This window comes from Musca autumnalis, unplaced genomic scaffold (genome assembly GCF_047663935.1).
Source record: "Musca autumnalis isolate F117 unplaced genomic scaffold, ASM4766393v1 scaffold_3, whole genome shotgun sequence".
Taxonomy (NCBI): Eukaryota; Metazoa; Arthropoda; class Insecta; order Diptera; family Muscidae; genus Musca; species Musca autumnalis.
Genome location: NW_027411866.1, coordinates 115,023,944 through 115,049,125, shown reverse-complemented (window position 1 = coordinate 115,049,125; position 25,182 = coordinate 115,023,944). Strand labels below are relative to the sequence as shown.

The window sequence follows — 25,182 nt, the reverse complement described above, 5'->3', positions numbered from 1 at the left end:
GTAGTCTGAGTTTTTTTTTTTTTGCTACAAGCTAAGAAAATGGATTAACATATCGTCGGTGTCATGCTTAAGTGTTCCATGCGCCATTTGCCTGAATCGAGAAAAAACTCAATTAATGTTTGAATCTATACAGTCTAAACGTGGTGCACAAATCCAATACTTTAAAAGCACAATTCTAATTAACTAAACTCAAAGAATATATCAGAAGTTGGTTTCAGTCAAATATCTGTTATAGTCTAGGAGTTATGGCCAATTTTTATAATTACAAAAAGTTGCTGACTTTCTCTATGGGTTCTTTTTGGTTAGTTAATAGCCCACAAACATATGTGTGTAATGATCGGTCCATTCGTATTTGGCTAGAGTGAGCACCGCAAAACGCTTATTTAAAAGCAGTGCTGCGTAAGCAATATTTTAAATATAAGAATTACCCAAAGTAGCTCATGATGTGCCCATGCAGATGAAAAAAGATATCCTAAAAAAGATTTGTAGTTTTCTGGAAAAACATTCGGAATTGCTTTTTTGGTTTGCACGACTGGGGTTAACCCATTAAAGACAAATTAACAAATGATAATATTAGGAAGGCAATAAATCTGTTCGAAAAATCCAAACAATAACAAAGTCAAGCAAGTGTTTTTTTTAATCACTAGTAGTGGCTGTGGAATTTCATTTTAATTAATTTTCTGAAATTTAACATGTTTAACACAACAATGTTTAAACATTTTTAGAATTAAAAACTATTATTTATTTTTATTTATGGATATGGAACAAAAGGCAAATTTTTCGGTGTCGCAGGGTGAATGTGCAACATATTGACATCTGAATATCTCGGAAACTATAGGAAATAGAGAAACCCCGATCAAAAAAGCTGAAAGAGCATGGTTCAAAACCTTGTAAGGTAACATTATCTCAAAATGTCAAAAATGTCGTATGGAACACTTCAGCATGACACCGACGATATTTTAACATCGCATTGAGCTATACAAGACGAAAAGTTTTCAACTTCACCAATCTTTTGACTGTTGTGTTTTGAGATAAGATATTCAACTATCTATATATGGTAAAAACCAAATTTCCTTTACAATTCCATTTGAAAAAAATTAAAAAAAAATTTGCGAGCACATCTACGGTTTTTGGTATCGAAAAATCCGGGTTGAAATCTGTTCGCGTTCACAAAATTGGCCGATGGCGCAAAAGTTATAGCGGCTTTTATTCTCTTATAAAGAAAAAATATTTTAAAATTTCTTATTTATGCACTATATTATATGCACTATAATTTCTAAAAATTGTTTTATTTTCGCGGAAAATTAAAAAAAAAAATCTGGGAGCAAATCTAAAGTAGGTAGTTAAAAATACGTACAGAATCTAGACAACGCGTAAAAAATATGAAACCAATATTATAAACATTGGCTTTATAAATTGCATATTATAGCAACAACAAAAGAGAAAAAACTTATGGCCTGTTTCTCTAAGACGATTCTAATTCAAATTCGTAAGAATTACTACCAAACTCCTGTTGTTGTAGAAAATGTTTGATTGAAAATAAAAACAACTCAAATATTAAAAAAAAACAGATGTTTGGTGGTAGTTTGAACGAATTTGTATTCGAATCGACTTAGTGAAACAGGCTATTATTGTTAAAATATTATTCCAAATATATTACAAAAACAAGTAAGCAGAGGTTATAGTCGGACGGGCCGACTATGTGATACCCTACATCACTGCCCTGGGAATTAGCTTTCAGCAAATCAAAATTCCTTTATAGAACAAATAAGCTTATTGTAAGAAATAACTTTGCCGATTCTGCCACCTTATCACATTAAGCTTGGGACCTACAGTTTATGGCCGAGTCCGAACGGCGTGTCCTAAGACACCACATTTAGAGAAGTTTTATATGGCTGAAATACTCAGAAAATGTCGCCAATATTACTGAGGTGTATTTTGTCCACCGTTGAAAGTTTGATGTTACCTCGCCGGGGAATCGAACCCACGACCATCTGCGTACAAGGCGGATGTAAAGTTGAAATATAGCTCCAATCTATGGAATAATATTAGAAACGAAGATACGTAATGATTTTTTGCTTGGAGCATATTAAATGTCTCCGAAGTAGAGTTTGGGAATTCCCGACTTTTTTTCAGTCCCGGGAAATCGGGAATGAAAATTTCTCATTCCCGGGACTATGGTTATTCGAATTCGTGGGGCATAGACGCGACAGAGATTATTCCTGACTAATTAGCGGAGGTTATATAAAATATCTTTTTCCAACTACCATCCTAGCAAAGCTTCCTTGATATCAAAGAGTGCTGTCCGATTATATTTTTAAAGTCAACTACATTGTATGTTCTTCTTATGATTCGAAATGCGTGTTGATCATATAACAAATCCGTTTATAATGAATTTTTACACGGTTGACCTTTTGGGTACACGGCTTCACAATGGCAACACGTTGGCACCAATGATATAGAGTCGTACTTACATGAACATGCATACCATTGTTATAACTGGTTTCCAATACTAATATGCTCTATTTGCCACTTACACATTATACAGTGTTTTATATTGCAAACAATAATTCGAATGGATCACAGCTTTTATATCTTAGCCAATTAATATCCTTCAAGAATGCCACCAATAAAAATGTAGACTAGAGCAACCATGATAAACTAAAAATTAAGAATTATATGAGGCTATACAGACTTCCAATTCCAAAAAAACACCAATTATCGAGAAGACCAATACATACATATTTTATACGAATTATAACGATTTTTCCAATGGGCCCGCAATTACGAATAATCGGGGCACGAATTATCGCCATTCTACTATATTTCCAATATTAATTAACTATAAGGCAAATAATATATGACTTATACATAAAAATACAAATACCCGGGAATTTCCAAAAATTTTCCCGGGAAATCCCGTTCAAAAAATTTCGGGGATTCCCGGGCGGGAAATTCCCGACCAGAAACTCTAGTCCGAAGTCTATTCTTCAAAAATCAAAAAAATTTAAAATTTCCATGTTTTGACATACATATCTAACAGGGTGTCACCGTGGTGCAATGGGTTCAGTTCCTAGACAGGCCGCCTAAAATTTTTAACGGTGGCAAAATACCCCTCAGTAATGATGGTGACAATTTCTGAGTATTTCAGCCATGAAAAACTTTTGTACATGCGGTGTCTTATGGCACGTCGTTCGGACTCGGCGATAAACAGTAGGTCCCTTATTATTTAGGTAGTATGAATCGGGATGCACTCATCCATATGAGAGAAGCCTCCCTTGTCCCTACTGGAATGTTTGTGAACAATTATGTATGTATATCATTATACATTCCTAATAAAGGTCCCAAAATTGGAAAATTGATATTGGTTGCCCTTTCTGAAACATCTGTAAATGTTCTTTGAATATCTGGTGTATTCCAACTAATATAAATAAATATATAAGCCGCTGCAAATATACCCAATTACAATGCAATTTGCCATATCTGACCCTGACATTTTCGACATACGGACACTGCTCCAATTTTATTGAACACTTCAAATTTTCAAAGGAAACATTGTGAGTTTATTGAAGATCTATCGTCCAAAAAAAGTGCACTAGTACCATACATATGCTTGCACGCGATTTTGCGTTTTTTAGGGTATTTTACAAATAGTTCGTTGTGGATATATATTTTGATATCAAAAATATATTTTGACCGTTAAAAAACAACTAATTATGCGTAGAAATTCAAATAAATTGCATACAAACGGTAGCGACTCCGAGTGTATTTTGAAAAAAAGGTGGCGAAGCGACCCCATGCTGCAATATACATATGTATAAAAAATTCAATTGGACAATAAATTAGGCAATAGGCCCGTTAGTTACCCAGGAGACACATTATTGAAATTTCCATCAGGGGAAAGGTCAGTAGTTATTTTCCCACATGTAGGCTACTTTGCTGATATATGCCCTTCAGGAAGTAAAATATGGACCAAATTTTAAATTTTTATATTTTTCATACAAAAGTAGTGGTCCATTTAACCCATTAGATAATGGTCCATTTAACTAGAGTTGTTAAAATCTAGTTCGTTTGAACGACCTAGTTCACAATATAGTTCAGTGGACACCGGTTGTTTGTATGAACGAACTGCGAATGAGTTATATTATTTCTTTGTTTTAATGAAATAAATAACTCTGTACTCTGTAACACGTAAATCAACATAATTGGCATCAATGGAAAGGTAAAGAAATGGGCGTTATTTACGTGGGCGGAATGTATCTTCCAGGAATACAAATATAAGCTATATATTAAAAATTTTCACACAAAAGTTGAGGTCCATTTAACCCTCTAAATATTATCTGATCAGTATCTCAAATTGCAAGCTACTCTTACCTTAGTCAAAATTTCGAGGCGATCGGACTATTATTGCGACCTACAGAGCAGCTACAAAATCGGATAAAAATTATGTTTTTGGTCCATTTCACCCGTTAAATATTTCACGATCATCACCAATAACAGTAGGTCTCTATTCTGGTCTGAACCCGTCAATTGCATCTCAATGTGTGCCGTCAGTTGCATCTCACAACGCCAAAACCCTTAAAGTGAGTAAAAATCACGCAATATGCATACGATTTTGATGCACATCCGGTTTCATTAGCGCCTATCAAAAATACGTCGATATACATCTGTTTCTAATAGTTTCTTCAAGAACCGCGGATTTGCCTCCACATTCTATTTTGCGTAAAATACCCATATATTACTCGCATATCTCTATAATTTATGACACGCGTTAGGATACTGTACGGAGCACACCCATGAGATAAAGATTAAACGAAGTAAAATCACGAGTTTTATAATTCTATTATGAGTTTGGAATATTATCATGTTGCGCGCCCGGATTATTAAAAAAATCAAAAAACCCCGAAATTCCGGCATCAAAATGCCAGAACCAATTTTAGGCGGATGCAGTGGATATATCGAAAAATCATACACTAGTATAATGTTGCCCATGGAGTATTCTGTGATTCTTTCTTCGGGCATAGGTCTATAAAATGTAAGGTTAAGCCACAAATCGGAAGGGAACATAAAATAACTTGTTGGCTTCAACCCATTTTTACCCACTTTTCTACATTGATGCCAACACAGCTTCCACGAAAATTAGTTTTAATGGTCGACATTATGGGATGCCTCCTAAAAGTTCATTTTAAAGAACTTCAGTCATACTATATAGAATATGTTGACAGTTCGCGAATTCTGAATGGATGAAATTCGGATTCATCGATTGTAAAACATTTTTGGGTTTTACCATTTATAAACAAGTGAGCCAAGGCTATAGTCGGGGCCGACTATGTGATACCCTACACCACTACCCCTGTGCATAAAATTGGGATAGCTTAGCGCCTTTGCTCTGAATGTCTTCATTAATACATGCCAATTTTGTTGAAACTCATTTAAGTGCATCGTCTGTACAACTCATATAAAAAAATGGAAAAGTGGGATGTACGCCAACCATCAATAGGCTTCTTTCTTTGTGAGACCCCCATCAACACACAAAATTTCGTGAGGATCCGATCAAAAAATGGAAAAGGGATGCATTACCGACTATTGCGATATCTCTGTTGTTTGACCACCTATGACAACCTACTTCACATCGTTGTAAAGGTGATCAGGGCAATCATGAATAAAAATTCCGTGCGGAATTTGTTCCCTTTCCAAAATTTCACATTTTTTATTTCCATATTTATGCCCAAAACGGGAACATTTTTGTCGATTCGACTAGAATACGCCATAATTGAGTGAATCTAGTATTTTTCAACGTTTTAAAATATTGATTTTAAAAGAATTTCACGTTATAAAATTATTTTCCGTGCGGAAAATTCCGAGGGAAATATTCATGATTGCCCTGGATATTTTTCACTTTCCTTGCCAGGTTTTGCTTTTGATATACCTCTTACAGAAGAGAGATATTCGCTTTGAAATAAAACGTTGGCCTTTTCTCCAAATAAGTTTTTTTCACATTCCGACCCCTGAATAATATCTGACCATTACCAAAATCAATAGGTTTTTTCCTCTGTGGAACCCCCTTAACACCCCAAAATGTTGTGAAGATCCAATCAAAATTGCAAAGTTAAAAAATGGGCTGTATTACCGACTATTGCGATATCTCCGTTATTTGGCCACCTTCGCCATCCTTCTTTGCATCATTGTAAAGATGGGATTTTCTTCTTTCATAGTCAGACTTTGTTTTTGGAAGGTCCCCAACCAAAGCTGTGATATTCGTCATTATTATTAAAATCTCAAAAATGAAAAGTTGTGTTCTATTAGAGGCTATTGCGATATCTTCGTTGTTTGACCACCTACGACAGCCTACGTTACATCGTTGCAAAGGTGATATTTTGAGGTTTTGCTTTTGATATACCCCATATAGAAATAAATATGTTGACTCTTTCTCCAAATACGTTTTTTGCACATTCCGACCCCTGAATATTATCCGACCATCACCTGCAGTCCAGGGTTTTCACCAAAAAAATTAAACTACAACAACAGAGGAAAAAGGAAGAAAATCTTCTTGGCAGAGAAAGTGTAAGTTAGTCCTCTAATTCTCAATTAGTCCAATACTGCGAATATTCACAAGAATTAGAAATATGTTAAATTGAGAAGAATTTTATGGCACAAAGGAGAGGAGATTTATTTAACAAACAAACAAGCAAAAATGCAACTGATTCCCATGTAACAACTGACAGAGATTTCATAAGTCTGAATTAAGGGAAGACGTATCTAGTGGAATGTCAAGATGCATTGGGTCTCTTAATATTTAAACTGATTTTATGTATGTAGGTAATATGAAAATATTAACCATCCTAATGATAAGGTTGTTTAATTGTTTAATTTTATTCAATCGCAATAACAACTTCATTGTACGTAATGCTTGGTTTCCATTTACGAAAACCACTCGATTTCAACTGTCAATATCATGGCTCAAACGTCAAATGAAATCTTATCCGAAATCCATTGGATTTCATTTGACGTGTAACCAATGGAATTGACAGTTTAAATCGAGTGGATTTTGTAAATGTAAACCAAGCATTACGTACAATGAAGTTGTTATTGTGATTGAATAAAATTAAACAATTAAACAACCTTATCAAAGACATACACCACAGTTATCACAACTATTCAGCCTTAGATGGCGCTCCATGATATGTGAAGTCAGTTGGTACTTTAGAGAGTAAAGCAAATACGAAACGATTTGGTGAAGAAAAATATACAAAGCGAATAAAACACTTGAAAATCTAGTTGCTTTTTATTTATAAACCTAATAAAGAATTGTCATCCATAGAAATATGGTAAATGTTTCAAGCATATATACACTCAAGGCAATCATGAATATTTTCCCTTGGAATTAAATTGTGAAATTCTTTAATCAAAATGTTAAAACGTTAAAAACTACTACAATCACTTAATTATGGCATTCGTCCCTTTTTGGACATAAATATGGAAATAAACAATTGTGAAATAGGGTAAAGGGAATGAATTACGGACGGAATTTTTATTCATGATTGCCATGACTATTTAAAGCATTATTGTGCCAAACTTTTTTATCTCATCAAATATGAAGTAATAAAGTTTTTTCGTGTTACGCCAGGCAAGGCTAGCAAAATAATTACATTTTTCAGGAAACCAAGAAAATTATTATTGTAATTTCTATAAACTCACGTCCAAATGCAGAAATGCGAAGAAATAGTACCACCAGGAAAGTGTTCGAATAGAATAAATAAAATAACTAAACATTTATAAGCTATTTATCTGGTAACAGACTATATCTGCGAGATCCATATCTTCAGATTAAAATATCCAATAAAATCTTGCAATTTCCCCCAAAAATTCAACTCGAGTTCGAGTTTTTGTTTGAGTCTATACATTAATTAGCCTTTTATGAAAAAATCTTTAGTGAAAAATCTATATATATATATATATATATTAAACGGAAGAATATAGAGATATGAATTTGTGATTTGGTGATATTTTAGCCCACAGAGTTACAAAAAAATCATATATTTACAAATGTATAACTTAAAAGTGGGCGGTATCATTATATAGTGGCTACATCAAAACGTAGACCTATTTTGAAACTTTTTGCAGGAATGTTTCTTACTCACTAGAATTACAACATGCATTTTTTGAGACAATTTAGTTCAACAATGTGGCCAGAAACTCAAAAAAACTCAAAATTGGAGGTATTGTTATTAGGCCGGTGCGATTTAAAAATCGTAATACACTGGGAACTTCAAATGTCAAATTACAGATAGTTCGGTTAGTGGAAAAGTTTTGAGATAAAATATATTGACAATTTTCAGTATAGTGGTGTTGCGATCGCTAGGAACCTCAAGTAGCAAATTATGGAAAGTTTGGTTAAATTGTAACTAAAATCCCCAAAATAACGGAAATTGGGAGGTACTGCTTTACCAAAACATTGACCTACGTTGACAATTTTTGGTGGAGATTTGTGAGCACTGGGAACCTCAAATGTCCAGTAAAAGGTAGTACGGTCAATAAGTAGTTAGAGTTCTTAAAATACCTGCAATTCTGAGGTACCGTTACATGGAGGCTATACCAAAAAATGGACCTATGTTGACAAATTTTGGTGGATAAGTGTTGTGACCACTAGGAACCTCAAATGACAAATTACAGCTAGTTCGGTTAAAAATTTTAGCTAAAATCCGTAAAAACAACGAAAGTCGGGATATTATTTTGTGACCACTGAGAACCTCAAATCACATTAAACAGCTAGTACGATTACACATTTTAGCAAAAATCCCCAAAAAACAACGCAAATTGGGAGGTACCGTTATATGGGGCTATATCAAAACATGGACTATGTTGACAACTGGAAGCCTCAAATGCAAAATTGCAGCTACCTCTGTCAAAAAGGTAGCTAAAATCCTCAAAATACTGAAAATTGGGAAGTACCGTTATATGGGGGCTATACCAAAACATAGACCTATGTTAACAGTTTTTGGTGGAGATAATTTGTGACCACTGGGAAAAATTTAGCTAAAACCCTCAAATACCAAAAATTGGGAGGTAACGTTAGATGTGGGCTACACGAAAATATGGACCTATGTATGTTGACAGTTTTTGGTGGAGGTGATTCGTGACCTCTGGGAACATCAAACGTCAAATTTCAAGTTGTTCGAACAAAAAATGTTACCACAACCCTCAAAATACCGAAAACCGGGAGGTACCGTTTTATGGGGGCTATACCGAAACATGGACCCATGTTGAAAATTTTTGGTATATGAGTTTTGTGGCAACTGGGACCCTCAAACGTCAAATTATTCTGTGCAAAAAAAAATTGAAATTTCGAAACTTCAAAAATTGTGCAATGTACATATGTATGTTGACAACTTTTGGTGAAGATAATTTGTGACCTCTGTGAATGTGAAACGTCAAGTAACATTTATTTCGGTCAAAAAATCTTGCAAAACCCTCAAAATACCGAAAATCGGGATGTACCGTTATACGGGGGCTATAACGAAACATGGGTCTATGGTGACAATTTTTGGTGGAGATATTTTGTGGCCTCTGAGAACCTCAAACGTCAAATTGCAGGTAGTTATGTCAACAAATTTAGCTAAAATCCTCCAAATACCGAAAATCGGGAGGTACCGTTATATATGCGCTATACCGAAATATGGGCATATGTTAACGGTTTTTGGTGGAGATATTTTGCGACCTCTAAGATAAATTACAGGCAGTTCGGCAAAAAATTGTTGCTAAAATCCTCAAAATACGGAAAATCGGTAGGTACCGTTCTATGGGGCTATACCTAAACATGGACCTATATTGCCGATTTTTGGTGGAAAAGTTTCGTGGCCGCTGAGAACCTGAAATGTAAAATTACAGCTAGTTCGGTTAAAAATTGTAGCTAAAATCCTCAAAATAGCGAAAATCGGGAGGTACTGTTATATGGGGGCTATACCGAAACATGAACATAGGCCCATAACTTTTAGAATATAAGTTTGGAATATAAGTAATTTGACCCTAAATATCAAATTATAGCTAATTCAGTTTGAAAATGTGACTTAAAACGTAAAAATACCTGAAATCGGGCGGTACCGTTATATGGGGGCTATATCAAAACGTGGACCGATATATCCCATCATCAAACTTGACTTGCCTGCAAACAAAAGACGCATTTCAGCGTCCTATCTCCATATTTGTGGGTGCTAGAGTGATTACCACAGACGGACGGACGGAATTTTACCCTGATCAAGAATATATACTTCGTAGGGTCGCAAATGATTATTTCAATGCGTTACAAAGGAAAACAAACTTAACATACCCTCAATACTATGGTGGAGGGTATAAAAAGGTTGCATTTCGTTGTACAGTGTTTTTTGTATCCAGTCCCATTAAGCCGAAATTAGAACTTCATTATTTATTTTCAGGTGAATATTTATTTTTAATTGACAACTTTACAGGAAGGTTTCTTAACTATTTAAAAAATCTTAATGTAGGAGGGTATAAATTATTTACTCTCAAAACAGCTTCAGAATGTCTAATAACATGTTAACATCAATTATGTACTCTTTGAGATTTCTTCGACCTTCTTTCCCCCTTGGCAAATATTTGGAATATTTTGGGTTTTGTATTGAATAAATATCAAAATCAATAAATATAAATAAAAAATATTTTTGTTTAAGGAATAATTGTGGACGAGGTGGATATTCAGATAGAAATACATATAGGATACAGTATATAAGTACATGTGTATGTATGTATGTGTATAAACTTAACAATGACATTTTATGAATAGGTATATTGGATATGATAAACTTAAATATATAAAATATCTGCATTTAACTACTACGAGTACTACTGAAAAAAAGGCAATTATTTGGCTCCGCCATTTAAACTTCATTGGATTTTTCTAGATTGCGTAACTTCTGATACATGCTAATGTAGTGGCTTTGCAATTGTTTCTGATATTGCAGGACTTTTTCCTTTTCGGCAGACCATTGACGTTTCTCCAACTCAAAATTGACACGTACCACATCCAATTGTTTACGTAACTTGGCAATTTCTTCAGCATAACTGGCTGATTCCTCAATCAGGGTATCCAATGTGGCCTCTTCCAAAGGACAATTGGCCAATTTTGATGATAGCTTGGTATTCAGGGCAATATCGGGTAAATTTTGTGAACCATAAACAAAGTTATGGATATCGGAAGACATTTTTGCCAAACGTAACTCACAATTGAGTTTATTCAGTTCACGTTCATGTTCATCATCCCGATTCTCATTCTCATCCAATTGAGGTGGAGAGATTTGCAGGCAATTGATAATAACCTCGAGATTTGATTCGTCTATAACTTTCTCGGTGGCGTGATGATCTTGTTTCTCCTCATTCTTGTGATTTTCGATACGTTGTTGGGTGTGTTTTCGAGTCTTGTTACAGATATCGGTGAGATTATCCAGTTGTTGCTTCAGCCGTGTGTACTTGCCCGATGGTTCTTCACCGTATTCATGAAATATTGCCAAATCGGAGAGTTCTTTACGCAACTTGGCCAATTCGTTGGTCAGCGCCAATATAACTTGATCTTTGAGTATTATGATTTTATTGAGCTGCTTCAGCTCTGTCTGGGTCTCCTTTTGCGACTGGGCATTTTGTTGCTCCTCCTGCATCTGTTGTTGGGTAATTTTTTGATTCTCTTGTAGACTTTGGTAAATTTGTGTTTCGGCATTGGTATTTTCATGTTTTAAGTGGACTATAGCGTGTTCTTTGAGAGTTAATTCGTTCTGGAAAGAGGAGGGTAAGGGGGTTTTATGATTTTTATTAAAAAGCATTTTACGTTTTTTTTTTTAACTTACAGTTGCCTCTTTGAGCTGCGTTTTCAATAAAGCTATTTCTCCATTTTTCTCACACACCTTCCATTCGCTCTCCTCCAACTGGGCTTTGAGTCTGGCCACAGCATTTTGACTTTCTTCATATTGCTCTTCAATATAAGCCGAACGATCCTTTAGATTTCTTTCGGAATTCTTAATGCTTATGTTGTTGGTTCTGAAATAGATAGAAATAATTTAGAAGTGGATTGTTATAATTATTAGACATTTATAGTTATACAACTTAAAGAAGAGAAAGAGTTTTGGGCCAACACAAACTAATAACAACTTAGAATAGTACTTTACAGACAAATCTCAGTCCCACGACGATCTGTTCTATGCACCGAATTGACTTGGAGGATTTTTTTTTATCGTCACCTTAACATTTATGTGTTTATGTTCGTATATTTGTTCATCATGGGAACGGCAATATATTCCGGGATGCCTGTTCCGTGCTCTTTTGATCTGTGTCGGAATAGGGAACAGCCACGGGCCATGTTCCCTTCGCCAGATCCACATCAACCACATGTCAGCATCAGCTTGTTGTAATGGATGTAGAGAATGGGTACACTTCCGAGGCTGTTTTGACATTACGTCCTAGGCAATGACCAGAGGGGTACAGCGCTGATAGTTCCACATTTGCACGGCGAACGAAGGCGTTCCTACGAGGATAAGAGATTGCCACAAACGCCACACATAACCATTACAGGATACGGTCTATTAAAAGACGTGTCCTGGTAACACGTAGTTTTGCTTGGCTCAGACCTATCATAATCCCTCTTAGCAGACTTGACGACTTGATAACCTCTGACCGCCGTACTTTTCTGAACCATGGAAAAGGTGATTGCCAAGGGTTCAGAGAAATTTAGCACTCATCGCTTCAGACAGCTGCCCATTCCCTTAAATGCTCGAGTGTTGAGAAAAATTTCCGGGATATCATCACAGTTGCAGCCGCTTGATGTACCCCAAATTTCCCAACAGAGGCGACGGCTCTAGCAAATGAGTAAAGGTAAGGAACTTACTCTTGAAGTCAAAAAAGGCTGTTAGGCGAGCATAAGCGGAAAAGTAGCTATATGTGCGGACGTGAGTCGTTTGTGGAAGTCAGAAATAAGAAGTCTTAGATCCGTAGAGTGAAACAGAGAGTTCCCCAAGGCGGGGTGATATCACCGAAACTGTTTAACATCTACCTTTCTGAAACTCCACACCCGCCAGATATATCTTAATGTCGGGTCCTATCGCCGTGAACATTCTTGCAAAAAATCTTGTTGGCGCCTTACAAAGCAATCGCCCAGCAATCTGTGCAGTCTGTGGTAAGCCGGCGTCGGTAGGATATGAAAATGTTAGCGCCACGCAGAGGACGAATATTCAAACCCGCCAGGACTGCAAGGCAGAAGACAACCGCTCATGACTCCAGTCACCGTGGAAATTCTTGTCGCAATCTAGGGGACACCTCCATTGCACGTCACAACTCCATAGCACGTAGGGAAAGATTTTAATGATCTAGAGAGACGACACCAGTTGTTTGTGGAATTTAGAAATTAGAAGTCTAAGGCGTGGACATATATTCGGAAATCCACTGCCATGTTGTTTATCACCTGAACGCCTGAAATAAGGCTTCATCTGAACATATTGGTCATTGGTGTCCTGATATCGACCACTGTATTTGCGACAAGAAATAGAAACAGAGCAATATGCCGGTCTGTGGTTAGCTAAGCAGATTCGCCAGTATGCCACTCTGAGGACTGCAAAAGGGTGCCTCCTGATGACGCTAGTGGTACATGACACAGTACAAAGAAACAGTTTGAATGCTGTACTCGGAGACCATCCCCCATCAAATCGCGGATTTTCAAAGAATACTTTTCGAGGCACCTTCAGGCCACAAGTCGTAGATTTTTAAAGAATATGTTTAAGGCACCTTCAGGCACAAATCGTGGATTTTTAAAGAATATTTTTAAGGCACCTTCAGGCCACAAATCGTGGATTTTTAAGAATATGTTTAAGGCACCTTCAGGCACAAATCGTGGATTTTTAAAACAAGTTTTTGAGACAATTTCAGATCACAAATCGTGGATTTTTAAAGAATGTTTTTGAGACAATTTCAGATCATAAATCGTGGATTTTTAAAGAATAATTTTGAGGCTCCTTCAGGCCACAAATCGTGGATTTTTAAAGAATATTTTTGAGATACCTTCAGCCACAAATCGGGAATTTTTAAAAAATATTTTTGATGCACTTTCAGGTCACAAAGAATATTCTTGAGATACCTTCAGGCCACAAATCGTGGATTTTTAAAGAATATTTTTGAGATACCTTCAGCCACAAATCGGGAATTTTTAAAAAATATTTTTGATGCACTTTCAGGTCACAAAGAATATTCTTGAGATACCTTCAGGCCACAAATCGTGGATTTTTAAAGAAAATTTTTGAAACAACTTCAGATCACAAATCGTGAATTTTTAAAGAATATTCTTACGATACCTTCAGGCCACAAATCGTGGATTTTTAAAGAATATTTTTGAAACAACTTCAGATCACAAATCGTGGATTTTTAAAGAATATTTTTGAGGCACCTTCAGTCACAAATCGTGGATTTTTAAAGAATATGTTTTAGGCACCATCAGGCCACAAATCGGGGATTTTTAAAGAATATTCTTGAGGTACCTTCAGGACTCAAATCGTGGATTTTTAAAGAATATTCATGAGGTACATTTTAAAAGAATTCACAAATCGTGGATTTTTAAAGAATATTCATGAGGTACATTTTAAAAGAATTCACAAATCGTGGATTTTAAAGAATATTTTTGATACACCTTCAGGCCACAAATCGTGGATTTTTAAAGAATATTTTTGAGGCATCTTTAGGCTACAAATCGTGGATTTTTAAAGAACATTTTTGAGGCACCTTTAGGCTACAAATCGTGGATTTTTAAAGAATATTTTTGAGGCACCTTTAGGCTACAAATCGTGGATTTTTAAAGAATATTTTTGAGGTACCTTTAGGCTACAAATCGTGGATTTTTAAGGAATATTTTTGAGGCGTAGACCGATATAGCTTATTTTCAATGGTAAAATTGTAGGAGTAATACGAAGTTCTGTTCCAATGCTTTTGTAAAGGCCCGCTAAACCCTCAATAATTCTCCATCACACTCAGGGTTCTCCACCCATCAATTAACGTATTGTATAAAAAAAGTTATTCGTTCTTAAATTGTCCTAATTTTGGAAGTTTTAAACAATAATATCGCTCATTTACTCAAAGAGTGACACATCTCAAAAATCAAGTTTCGAGAAAAACGCGGTTTAAGTTGTCGATAGAAATTTGACTTCACAACTTAAAACAATTATTACACAAAAAGTAAAATAACTAACTAACTCTTTTGTAAATAGCTAGCCAGATATCAGTGCTAAATTTCTGTGCAAGATCAAGCATGATTTAAAGTGCTTAAGTGCATCATAAGCTCAAAAAACTTTTTTGATGATTTATGCCAAATTCCTACCAAATAAGCTGTAACTCGTTGAGATTTAGAGATATCAACTTGAAAATTTTACACAATATAACGTAGAAGTCTTAGAAAAATACAAATTGCTAACTCAAAAACCCCATTTTTTGAGTAAGGCCACTCTTTGAGTAAATGAGCGATATTTTTTTACTACTCACTTCAGCATTTCATATTCACTCTTCAGCTCTGCCAGCTGCTCCCTTAGCTTTTGCGTTTGTTCGTTGTGACGTAATTTGTGTTGCTTGAATTGGAATTGCTGCATAGCGACCATTTGTTCCATTTTCTTGATTTTCAACATATATTCACGTTGCTGGGCCTCATAATATAATTTCAGGCGTTTGGTTTCATTTTCCCAATATGATTCCTTGTCCTAGTGTAGATGTGGGTAAGGGAGAGAGAGAAAAACAAATTATGTCACCACATCTATTCAAAAATTCGCGTTTTACTAAAAAATTAAACCTTTTGAACTTTGAAAATTACTTTCTCATTGTGCTCCATGGTTTGTCGCAAATACGATAACTCTGAATCACGATCCTTGAGGGCAGCTTCCAAATCCGAAATTCCCGAATCCGAGGGTGATGGTGTCATATCGCACTGGTCATTGGACATGTGATATTTGTTGGTGCTACTGGCGGCACTGCTGCAACTACTGTTGCTGGCCATTGTGTTGGTATTGCTGCCACTACTGGTCATGGCCATATTGAGGCCACTGCCACCACTATCATTGGATTTTCTACAACAAAAATAAATTAACATTTATGACTGACCAAAATTTCTAAACCGAAATTAAACCGAAAGAGAGACAGACGAACGTGACGCGATAGCTAGCAATATCACGACAGGTTTTGCTGCCATTTAGGAGTGTGTCTGACTTGCAACTGAATGCAATTGTAATTGGGACCTGCTACTTACAAGGTGCCTGTTTGACTGTTGATATCCGAGTCCGGTGTATGTCGAATAGATTCCATGCTATCGTTGATTTTCAACGATCTGGAACCACGACGACGTGCCATCAGGCTGTTGCAATAATTACTGCTTGAATAACCACCACCACCAACAATAACTCCGCTGCTGCCACCGCCAACACTGCAATTGCCGTGGAGTCCACCGCCAGCTGTCATAAGAGTCATGCCACCACCATTACCACTATGCCTTAAATCGGTTGTACCTGCAAAAGGAGGAAGGTGATGAGAGGAGGAATCAGAAACTGAAATAAGTGTTAATCCAAATATAACCACAACAAATAATGAAACCGAATTAGCAGAACTACAATGGTAATTAGCTTGGCTTATGGCCCAAAGTTGTTGCGATAAGATTTGTAAATATTTATTTAGTTGTTGTAGTTGTTTTTTTAAGGAGTCCTATTGTAACTACACTAAAATACAAAGACTTATTCTGAGGCACCTTCAGACCAAAAATCGTGGATTTTTAAAGAATATTTTTTTAGGCACCTTCCGAACACAAATCGTGGATTTTTTAAAAATACTTTTGCAGGCATCTCCATAACACAAATCATGGATTTTTAAAAGAATACTTTTTGAGGCACCTTCATACCACAAATCATTGATTTTTAAAGAATACTTTTTGAGGCACCTTCAGACCAGAAATCGTAAATTTTTAAAGAATACCCTTTGAGGAACCTTCAGACCACAAAGTATACTTTTTGAATACTTTTTGAGGCTCCTTCAGACCACAATCGTGGATTTTTTAAGAATACTTTTTGAGCCAACTTTAGACTACAAATCGTGGAATTTTTCAAGAATATTTTTTGAGGCACCTTCAGACCACAAATCATGGATTTTGAAGAATATTTTTGACGCACCTTCAGACCACAAATCGTGGATTTTTGATTAATACTTTTTGAGGCACCTTCAGACCACAAATTGTGGATTTTTAAAGAAAACTTTTTGAGGCACCTTCAGACCATAAATCGTAAGTTTTTAAAAAATACTTTTTAAGGCACCTTCAGATTACAAAGAATACTTTTTGAGGCTCCTTCAGACCACAAATCGTGGATTTTTATAAATACTCTTTGAGCCAACTATAGACTACAAATCGTGGAATTTTTCAAGAATATTTTTGAGGCACCTTCAGACCACAAATCGTGGATTTTTGAAGAATATTGTTTGAGGCACCTTCAGACCACAAATCATGGATTTTGAAGAATATTTTTGACGCACCTTCAGACCAACAATCGTGGATTTTTCAAGAATACTTTTTGAGGCACGTTCAGACCACAACTCGTGGATTTTAAAAGAATAATTTTTGAGGTACCTTCAGACCACAAATTGTGCATTTTTATAGAATACTTTTTGAGGGACCTTCCAACCACAAATCGTGGATATTAATAGAATACTTTTTGAGACTCCTTCAGACCACAAATCATTGATTTGTAAAGAATAATTTTTGAGACACTTTCAGACCACAAATCGTGGATTTTTTAGAATACTTTTTGAGGAAACTTCGACCAAAAATCGTGGATTTTTGAAGAATACATTTTGAGGCACATAGAATAGAATAGTTTTTGAGGCACCTTCAGACCACAAAGTATACTTTTTGAATACTTTTTGAGGCTCCTTCAGACCACAAATCGTGGATTTTTTAAGAATACTTTTTGAGCCAACTATAGACTACAAATCGTGGAATTTTTCAAGAATATTTTTTGAGACATCTTTAGACCACAAATCATGGATTTTGAAGAATATTTTTGACGCATATTTAGACCACAAATCATGGATTTTTAAAGAATAATTTTTGAGGCACTTTCAGACCACAAATTGTGCATTTTGAAAGAATACTTTTTCAGGGACCTTCAAACAACAAATCGTGGATTTTTAAAGAATAATTTTTGAGGCACCTTCAGACCACAAATCGTGGATTTTAAAAGAATAATTTTTGAGGTACCTTCAGACCACAAATTGTGCATTTTTAAAGAATACTTTTTGAGGGACCTTCAAACCACAAATCGTGGATATTAATAGAATACTTTTTGAGACTCCTTCAGACCACAAATCATTGATTTGTAAAGAATAATTTTTGAGACACCTTCAGACCACAAATCGTGGATTTTTTAGAATACTTTTTGAGGAAACTTCAGACCAAAAATCGTGGATTTTTGAAGAATACTTTTGGGTGACGTAGGGGATGGAAGATACCAAGGAACGGTCCTGACCGGTTTTAACATGGCAAAGCCCAGGATTTATCTTGGTCCCTCTTTCATCCCAAGTGGACACTGACCTCCCCGTGGTGTCACCTGGGGAACTGCCTTTAACACCCGTTAAAGGTAGTGAGCCAACATGTGCCGCGCGTTCACCCATAAGAACGTTAAAAACTTGGGTTTGGGCGTCGGGTTAGTAACCCTCCCCTAGAAAAAACAGCCTACTATGAAAAAACGAAAGAAAAGAAAAACAAACCCCTCTAAAGTTGACGAACCCCGCAAACGTTTTAAGGACCATGATCTGCGAATCTGCACCTGGAATGTTCGCACTCTTTATAGAGAAGGTGCAGTCTTCGCATTGGCAGACGTACTTGAAAAGTACAAGACCGATATTACTGCCATACAGGAAATACGATGGATTGGGAAAGGCGTCACAACAACACCTAAAGGTGACGCACTGTATTATAGCTGCCATGACGTAAAGCATGAGTTTGGTTGTGGATTCGTAGTTAGTCGGAGACTAAAACATCTTGTATCCAGCTTCACTCCAGTGAATGAAAGACTTGCTGCTATTCGAATAAAAGCTAAATTCTTCAACATCAGCTTTATTTGCGCTCATGCTCCCACTGAAGAAAAGGACGAACAGACCAAAGATATATTTTACGAGCGCTTAGAAGAAACATATGACCGTTGCCCTGCCCATGACATTAAAATCATTCTAGGCGATTTTAATGCCAAAATTGGAAAGGAGAATATCTTTGGCCCAACAGTCGGGAAATTCAGTCTCCACAGTGAAACATCTGACAATGGTATGAGACTGATAGACTTTGCAGCTGCAAAAAACATGGTAGTTAGCAGTACCAGATTTAATCATCTCGATATTCATAAGGGCACCTGGCTGTCTCCAGATCAGAAAACAAGAAACCAAATTGATCATGTTGTGATAGATGGAAGACATTCATCGAGCGTGTTGGATGTACGATCGTTCCGAGGCGCAAATATTGATTCGGACCACTACCTTGTTGCAGCAAAGGTACGCACCCGCTTAAACGTAGCAAACAAAGTACGAACAGACACAACACGAAAGTTAGACATCGGTAAGCTGCAATCACAACAGATAGCCACAGCATATTCCACTCAACTAGCCCAATTGCTTAATCAAAGCCCTCCTCATCCCGATAACATATCAGCGCAATGGCAAAGCATTGCCCACTCCATGCAAACAGCCGCAAAATCCATACTTGGATACCAGAGACCTCCACCAAGGAATCCATGGTATGATGAGGAGTGTCGTGCTGCCACCGAAGAGAAAAATGCGGCATATAAGGCTACTTTACAATCCGTAGCAACGCGTAGCGCACGAGAGAGATACAGGGAGAAAAGGAGAGAGGAGAAACGTCTTTTCCGCAGGAAAAAGAGAGAGATGGAAAAGCGGGAGTGTGAAAAAATCGAGATGTACAGGAGCCAGAATGAAGTCCGAAAATTCTACCAAAGAGTCAAGCATCAAACTGATGGCTTTGGTACAGGCACATACTCCTGTAGAGACCAGCAAGGTAATTTGGTAACTGATACAGATAGTGTACTCAGGATATGGAAAGAACATTTTTCAAATCTGTTGGTATCCAATAGCAGCGAAGACGACGAAGATACCACAGTCCCAATCCCAGAAGATGGTATTGAATGTATACCGCCCAGCCAAGATGAGGTAAAGACAGCAATAAATCGGCTGAAGAATAATAAGGCAGCAGGGGCCGATGGCTTACCAGCCGAGCTGTTCAAAACCGGAGGCGACACGCTGATAAGGTGTATTCATCAGCTAGTTAGCACCATCTGGCAGGAAGAACGAGTACCCGACGATTGGAACCTGAGTATCCTGTGCCCCGTCCACAAGAAGGGAGATAAGACTGTATGCTCTAACTATAGGGGCATAAGTCTACTCCCTATTGCCTACAAGATCGTGTCAGGGATATTGTGCGAACGACTAAAGCCAATGGTCAACGAGATTATTGGACCATACCAATGCGGCTTTAGACCTGGCAAGTCAACCATTGACCAGATATTTACCCTGCGGCAAATCCTGGAGAAGACCCAAGAGATGCAGATCGACACCTACCACCTTTTTGTCGATTATAAAGCAGCCTTCGACAGTCCGCTGCGCTCAAAGGTATTCCAAGCCATGTCTGAATTTGGTATTCCCGCAAAGCTCATCCGGCTTTGTAAAATGACTTTAACTGACACGAGGTCCTCAGTTAAAATAGGAAAGAACCTCTCCGAAGAGTTTGGTACCAAAAGAGGTTTCAGACAAGGAGACAGCCTTTCGTGTGACCTCTTCAACATCCTGCTAGAAAAGGTTATACGAGAGGCAAACGTCAAAAGAAATGGCACAATATACACCAATAGTCACATGTTACTTGCTTATGCTGATGATATAGACATCATGGGTCGATCAGTAAAAGAAGTAACTGATACCTTTATAAAGGTCGAAGGAGAATCTGCTAAAGTGGGTCTGGCGGTAAACGGTGAGAAGACCAAGTTGATGGTGTCGACGCGCAATGCGTCCATTGAGCTCGGACCGACTGTGGAAGTTGATTCCTATAATATTGAGGTAGTAAAAGACTTCGTCTACCTCGGCACCTCCGTCAACACAACAAACGACATCAGTTGTGAAATAAAAAGAAGAATTGTATTGGCCAACAGATGCTACTTTGGATTAAGTAAGCAGTTTAAAAACAAAGCCACATCTCGTCAAACAAAAATAACGCTCTACAAAACACTGATACTACCCGTGCTGATGTATGGCTCCGAAGCCTGGGTACTTGCGCAAGCAGACATGGCAGTGCTTGGTGTGTTTGAGAGAAAAATTCTTCGAAAGATCTACGGACCAATCTGCGTTGACGGTGAATATCGACGTCGCATGAACCACGAGCTGTATCTGCTATACAACGACATCAATATTGTTAAACGTATCGAGAAGCAGCGATTGCGTTGGCTAGGCCATATCAAAAGAATGAGCGATGATGAACCCGCTAAAAAGGCGTATGAATACATGCCACATGGCGGTGCACGCAGAATTGGCTGGCCAAGGAATAGATGGCGCAAACAAGTGGATGATGAGATGAAAAGGCGCGGTATTCCAGAGTGCAAAGCAACAAATAGAGAGGAATGGAGATCTCTTCTTAGTTCGGCCTATAGAACAAATGTTCTGTAATGGGCCAGCTAAGTAAGTAAGTACTTTTTGAGGCACCTTCAGACCACAAATCGTGGATTTTTAAAGAATAGTTTTTGAGGCACCTTCAGACCACAAATCGTAAATTTTTAAAGAATACTTTTTGAGGCACCTTCAGACCACAAAGTATACTTTTTGAATACTTTTTGAGGCTCCTTCAGACCACAAATCGTGGATTTTTTAAGAATACTTTTTGAGCCAACTTTAGACTACAAATCGTGGAATTTTTCAAGAATATTTTTTGAGGCACCTTTAGACCACAAATCATGGATTTTGAAGAATATTTTTGACCCATCTTCAGACCACAGATCGTGGATTTTTGAAGAATACTTTTTGAGGCACGTTCGGACCACAAATCATGGATTTTTAAAGAATAATTTTTGGGGCACTTTCAGACCACAAATTGTGCATTTTGAAAGAATACTTTTTCAGGGACCTTCAAACAACAAATCGTGGATTTTTAAAGAATAATTTTTGAGGCACCTTCAGACCACAATTTGCGGATTTTTGAAGAATACTTTTGGAGGCACTTTCAGACCACAAATCGTGGATTTTTAAAGAATACTTTTTGAGGCACCTTCAGACCACAAATCGTAAATTTTTAAAGAATACTTTTTTAGGAACCTTCAGACCACAAAGTATACTTTTTGAATACTTTTTGAGCCAACTTTAGACTACAAATCGTGGAATTTTTCAAGAATATTTTTGATGCACTTTCAGACCACAAAGTATACTTTTTAAGCCAACTTTAGACTACAAATCGTGGATTTTTAAAGAATAATTTTTGAGGCACCTTCAGACCACAATTTGTGGATTTTTGAAGAATACTTTCGGAGGCAACTTCACACCAAAAATAGTGGATTTTTAAAGAATACTTTTTGAGGCACCTAAAGACCTCAAATCGTAGATAAAGAATGCTTTTTGAGGCACATTCAGACCACTTTTAGACTACAAATCGTGGATTTTTAAAAAATAGTTTTAAGACACCTTCAGACCACAAATCGTGGATTTTAAAGAATAGTTTTAAGACACCTTCAGACCACAAATCGTGGATTTTAGAGAATATTTTAATGCACTTTCAGACCACAAATTTTGGATTTTTAAAGAATACTTCTTGAGGCACCTTCAGATCACAAATCGTGGATTTTTGAAGAATAATTTTTGAGGCACGTTCAGACTACAAATCGTGGAATTTTTCAAGAATATTTTTTGATGCACCTTCAGACCACAAATCGCGGATTTTTAAAGAATACTTTTTGAGGCACCTTCGGACCACAAATCGTGGATTTTTGAAGAATACTTTTTGTGGCACGTTCAGACCACAAATCGTGGATTTTTAAAGGATATTTTTTGAGGCACCTTTAGACCACAAATCGTGAATTTTTAAAGAATAATTTTTGAGGCACCTCCAGACCACAAATCGTAGATTTTTAAAAAATACTTTTTGAGGCACCTTCAGACCACAAATCGTAGATTTTTAAAAAGTACTTTTTGAGGCACCTTTAGACCACAAATCATGGAATTGTGAAGAATATTTATTGAGGCACCTAGAGACCACAAATCGTGGATTTTTAAAGAATACTTTTTGAGGCACCTTCGGACCACAAATCGTGAATTTTTAAAGAATACTTTATGAAGCACCTTCAGACCACAAATCTTGGATTTTTAAAGAATACTTTTTGAGGCACCTTCAGACCACAAATCGTGGATTTTTAAAGAATACTTTTTGAGGCACCTTCGGACCACAAATCGTGAATTTTTAAAGAATACTTAATGAAGCACCTTCAGACCACAAATCGTGAATTTTTAAAGAATACTTTTTGAGGCACCTTCAGTCCACAAATCGTTGATTTTTAAAGAATAGTTTTTGAGGCACCTCCAGACCAGAAATCTTGCATTTTCAAAGAATGCTTTTTGGGGCACCTTCAGACCACAAATCGTGAATTTTTAAAGAATAATATATGTGGCACATTCAGACCAGAAATCGTGAATTTTTAAAGAATTCTTTTTGCGGTACCTTCAGACCGCAAATCGTGGATTTTTAAAGAATACTTTTTTAACCACCTTTAAACCACGAATCGTAGATTTTTAAAGAATACTTTCTGAGGCACCAAAGAAAAATTTAAGTGTTTTTACATCACACTCTATAAATCTGTCTTTTGTTAGCTTATAAAGACCTCCTCTAGCTCGTTTATACTCTCCTCTTCTATTCGAGACCTTGTCTCTCCTGGGAAAATCTACTGATGTCACTTTCTTCTGTCCCCGTAAAACACAAATGCTCCTTAAATCAATAAAAACAATTTTAAGCAATACTTACTTCCAAATCTCATATTAGAACCTTGTACTGCTGCCAATGATGGTGTAGAACCATAACGATCGCCCACGACCATACTATGGTGATGGTGGTGTGAATTTGTTGTTGAATTATGATTGCCACTGCTGCTGCTGTTGTTGTTGTTGGTGTTACTCGATGTTGTTGAACCACAACTGGGGTTGTTACTATTAGCCGATGCTGTTGCTGACTGAGCAGACGTAACAACATCACAATAACGACTGGGAATGGTATAGTCCGGCTCGAAAGGGATCGGCTTAAAAGCAATCGGGCGTAAAAGACTTGTTGACTAAACGAGACGAAAAAAAACAAAGAAACAAAATTTATGATAAAAGAAATTGGAAGGGGAGAAACCAGAAATATTTGATAAAATATTGAAGGTAATTATAAAAAATCTATACACAAATAAATACAGAAAAGGGTGTTATCAAATGAATGACAAAATTTGAAAAATCTAGCCTGTTCAAGATGATTACCTACTTTGGCTTAACATTAAAATATGTTAACCTACCATAACATTCATTAATCATTTTAAAATTCTGTCACCCTTGTCGGTGACCCCCTTTTTTAGAGTCTAGTTCTGTACAAAAGCGTTACAAACTTATAAAAAATGCTTGTGATTAATAAACATTTTTATCTGCTGAGTATTGACAGTTGAGAAAAAAGTGTGTGTTTCATTTGGTTGGTTGGTGAGTAGTAAAGTGCAACCCAACTCTAATGACACACCCATGAAATATTCCGGACAGCCAAAGCGACAGGCGGATTCAATCAGCAGACAAGTGTCTAGGGCGAGATATAATTTGAATCTGTTTGTTGTTGTTCTCCAATGGCATGTTGTTGAAGGGAAGTATGCCATTAGTGCATAACAATTAGCGATATACTTTACAATTCCAAATATGTGAAAATCTTCTCATGGCTCGGCGGCCATCCCAATATAAATAACTTCATCTGTTCGTCAACTTATAAATTCTCTTTTCAGCTCGTCTATAAGTACTCCTTTAGCATGACCTAATAATTCCACTGCTTCAGAGGTTTTTTTTTTATGAGAAACAAATGTTCACAACGTCATATATGTACATATATAAGTATGATTGTTGCAGCCT

General features: G+C 36.7%; 1 protein-coding gene across 2 annotated transcripts in view; it reads right to left on the bottom strand.

The window, feature by feature from the left end:
• Positions 1-10,422: 10,422 nt before the first annotated feature.
• LOC141397580 (uncharacterized) overlaps positions 10,423-25,182 on the bottom strand; it is a 221,879-nt gene continuing 207,119 nt past the window's right edge. Inside the window, exons 6-11 of one of the 2 annotated variants that reach the window (XM_073974015.1) lie at positions 24,065-24,368; positions 16,277-16,532; positions 15,824-16,097; positions 15,523-15,734; positions 11,856-12,045; positions 10,423-11,783 (exon numbers count right to left, since the gene is read on the bottom strand). In XM_073974015.1, coding sequence (XP_073830116.1) covers positions 10,896-11,783; positions 11,856-12,045; positions 15,523-15,734; positions 15,824-16,097; positions 16,277-16,532; positions 24,065-24,368 — 2,124 coding nt within the window. In that variant the 3' untranslated portion in view covers positions 10,423-10,895. The remainder of the gene's footprint in view (positions 11,784-11,855; positions 12,046-15,522; positions 15,735-15,823; positions 16,098-16,276; positions 16,533-24,064; positions 24,369-25,182) is intronic. The other variant, XM_073974016.1, reaches the window with a different exon arrangement.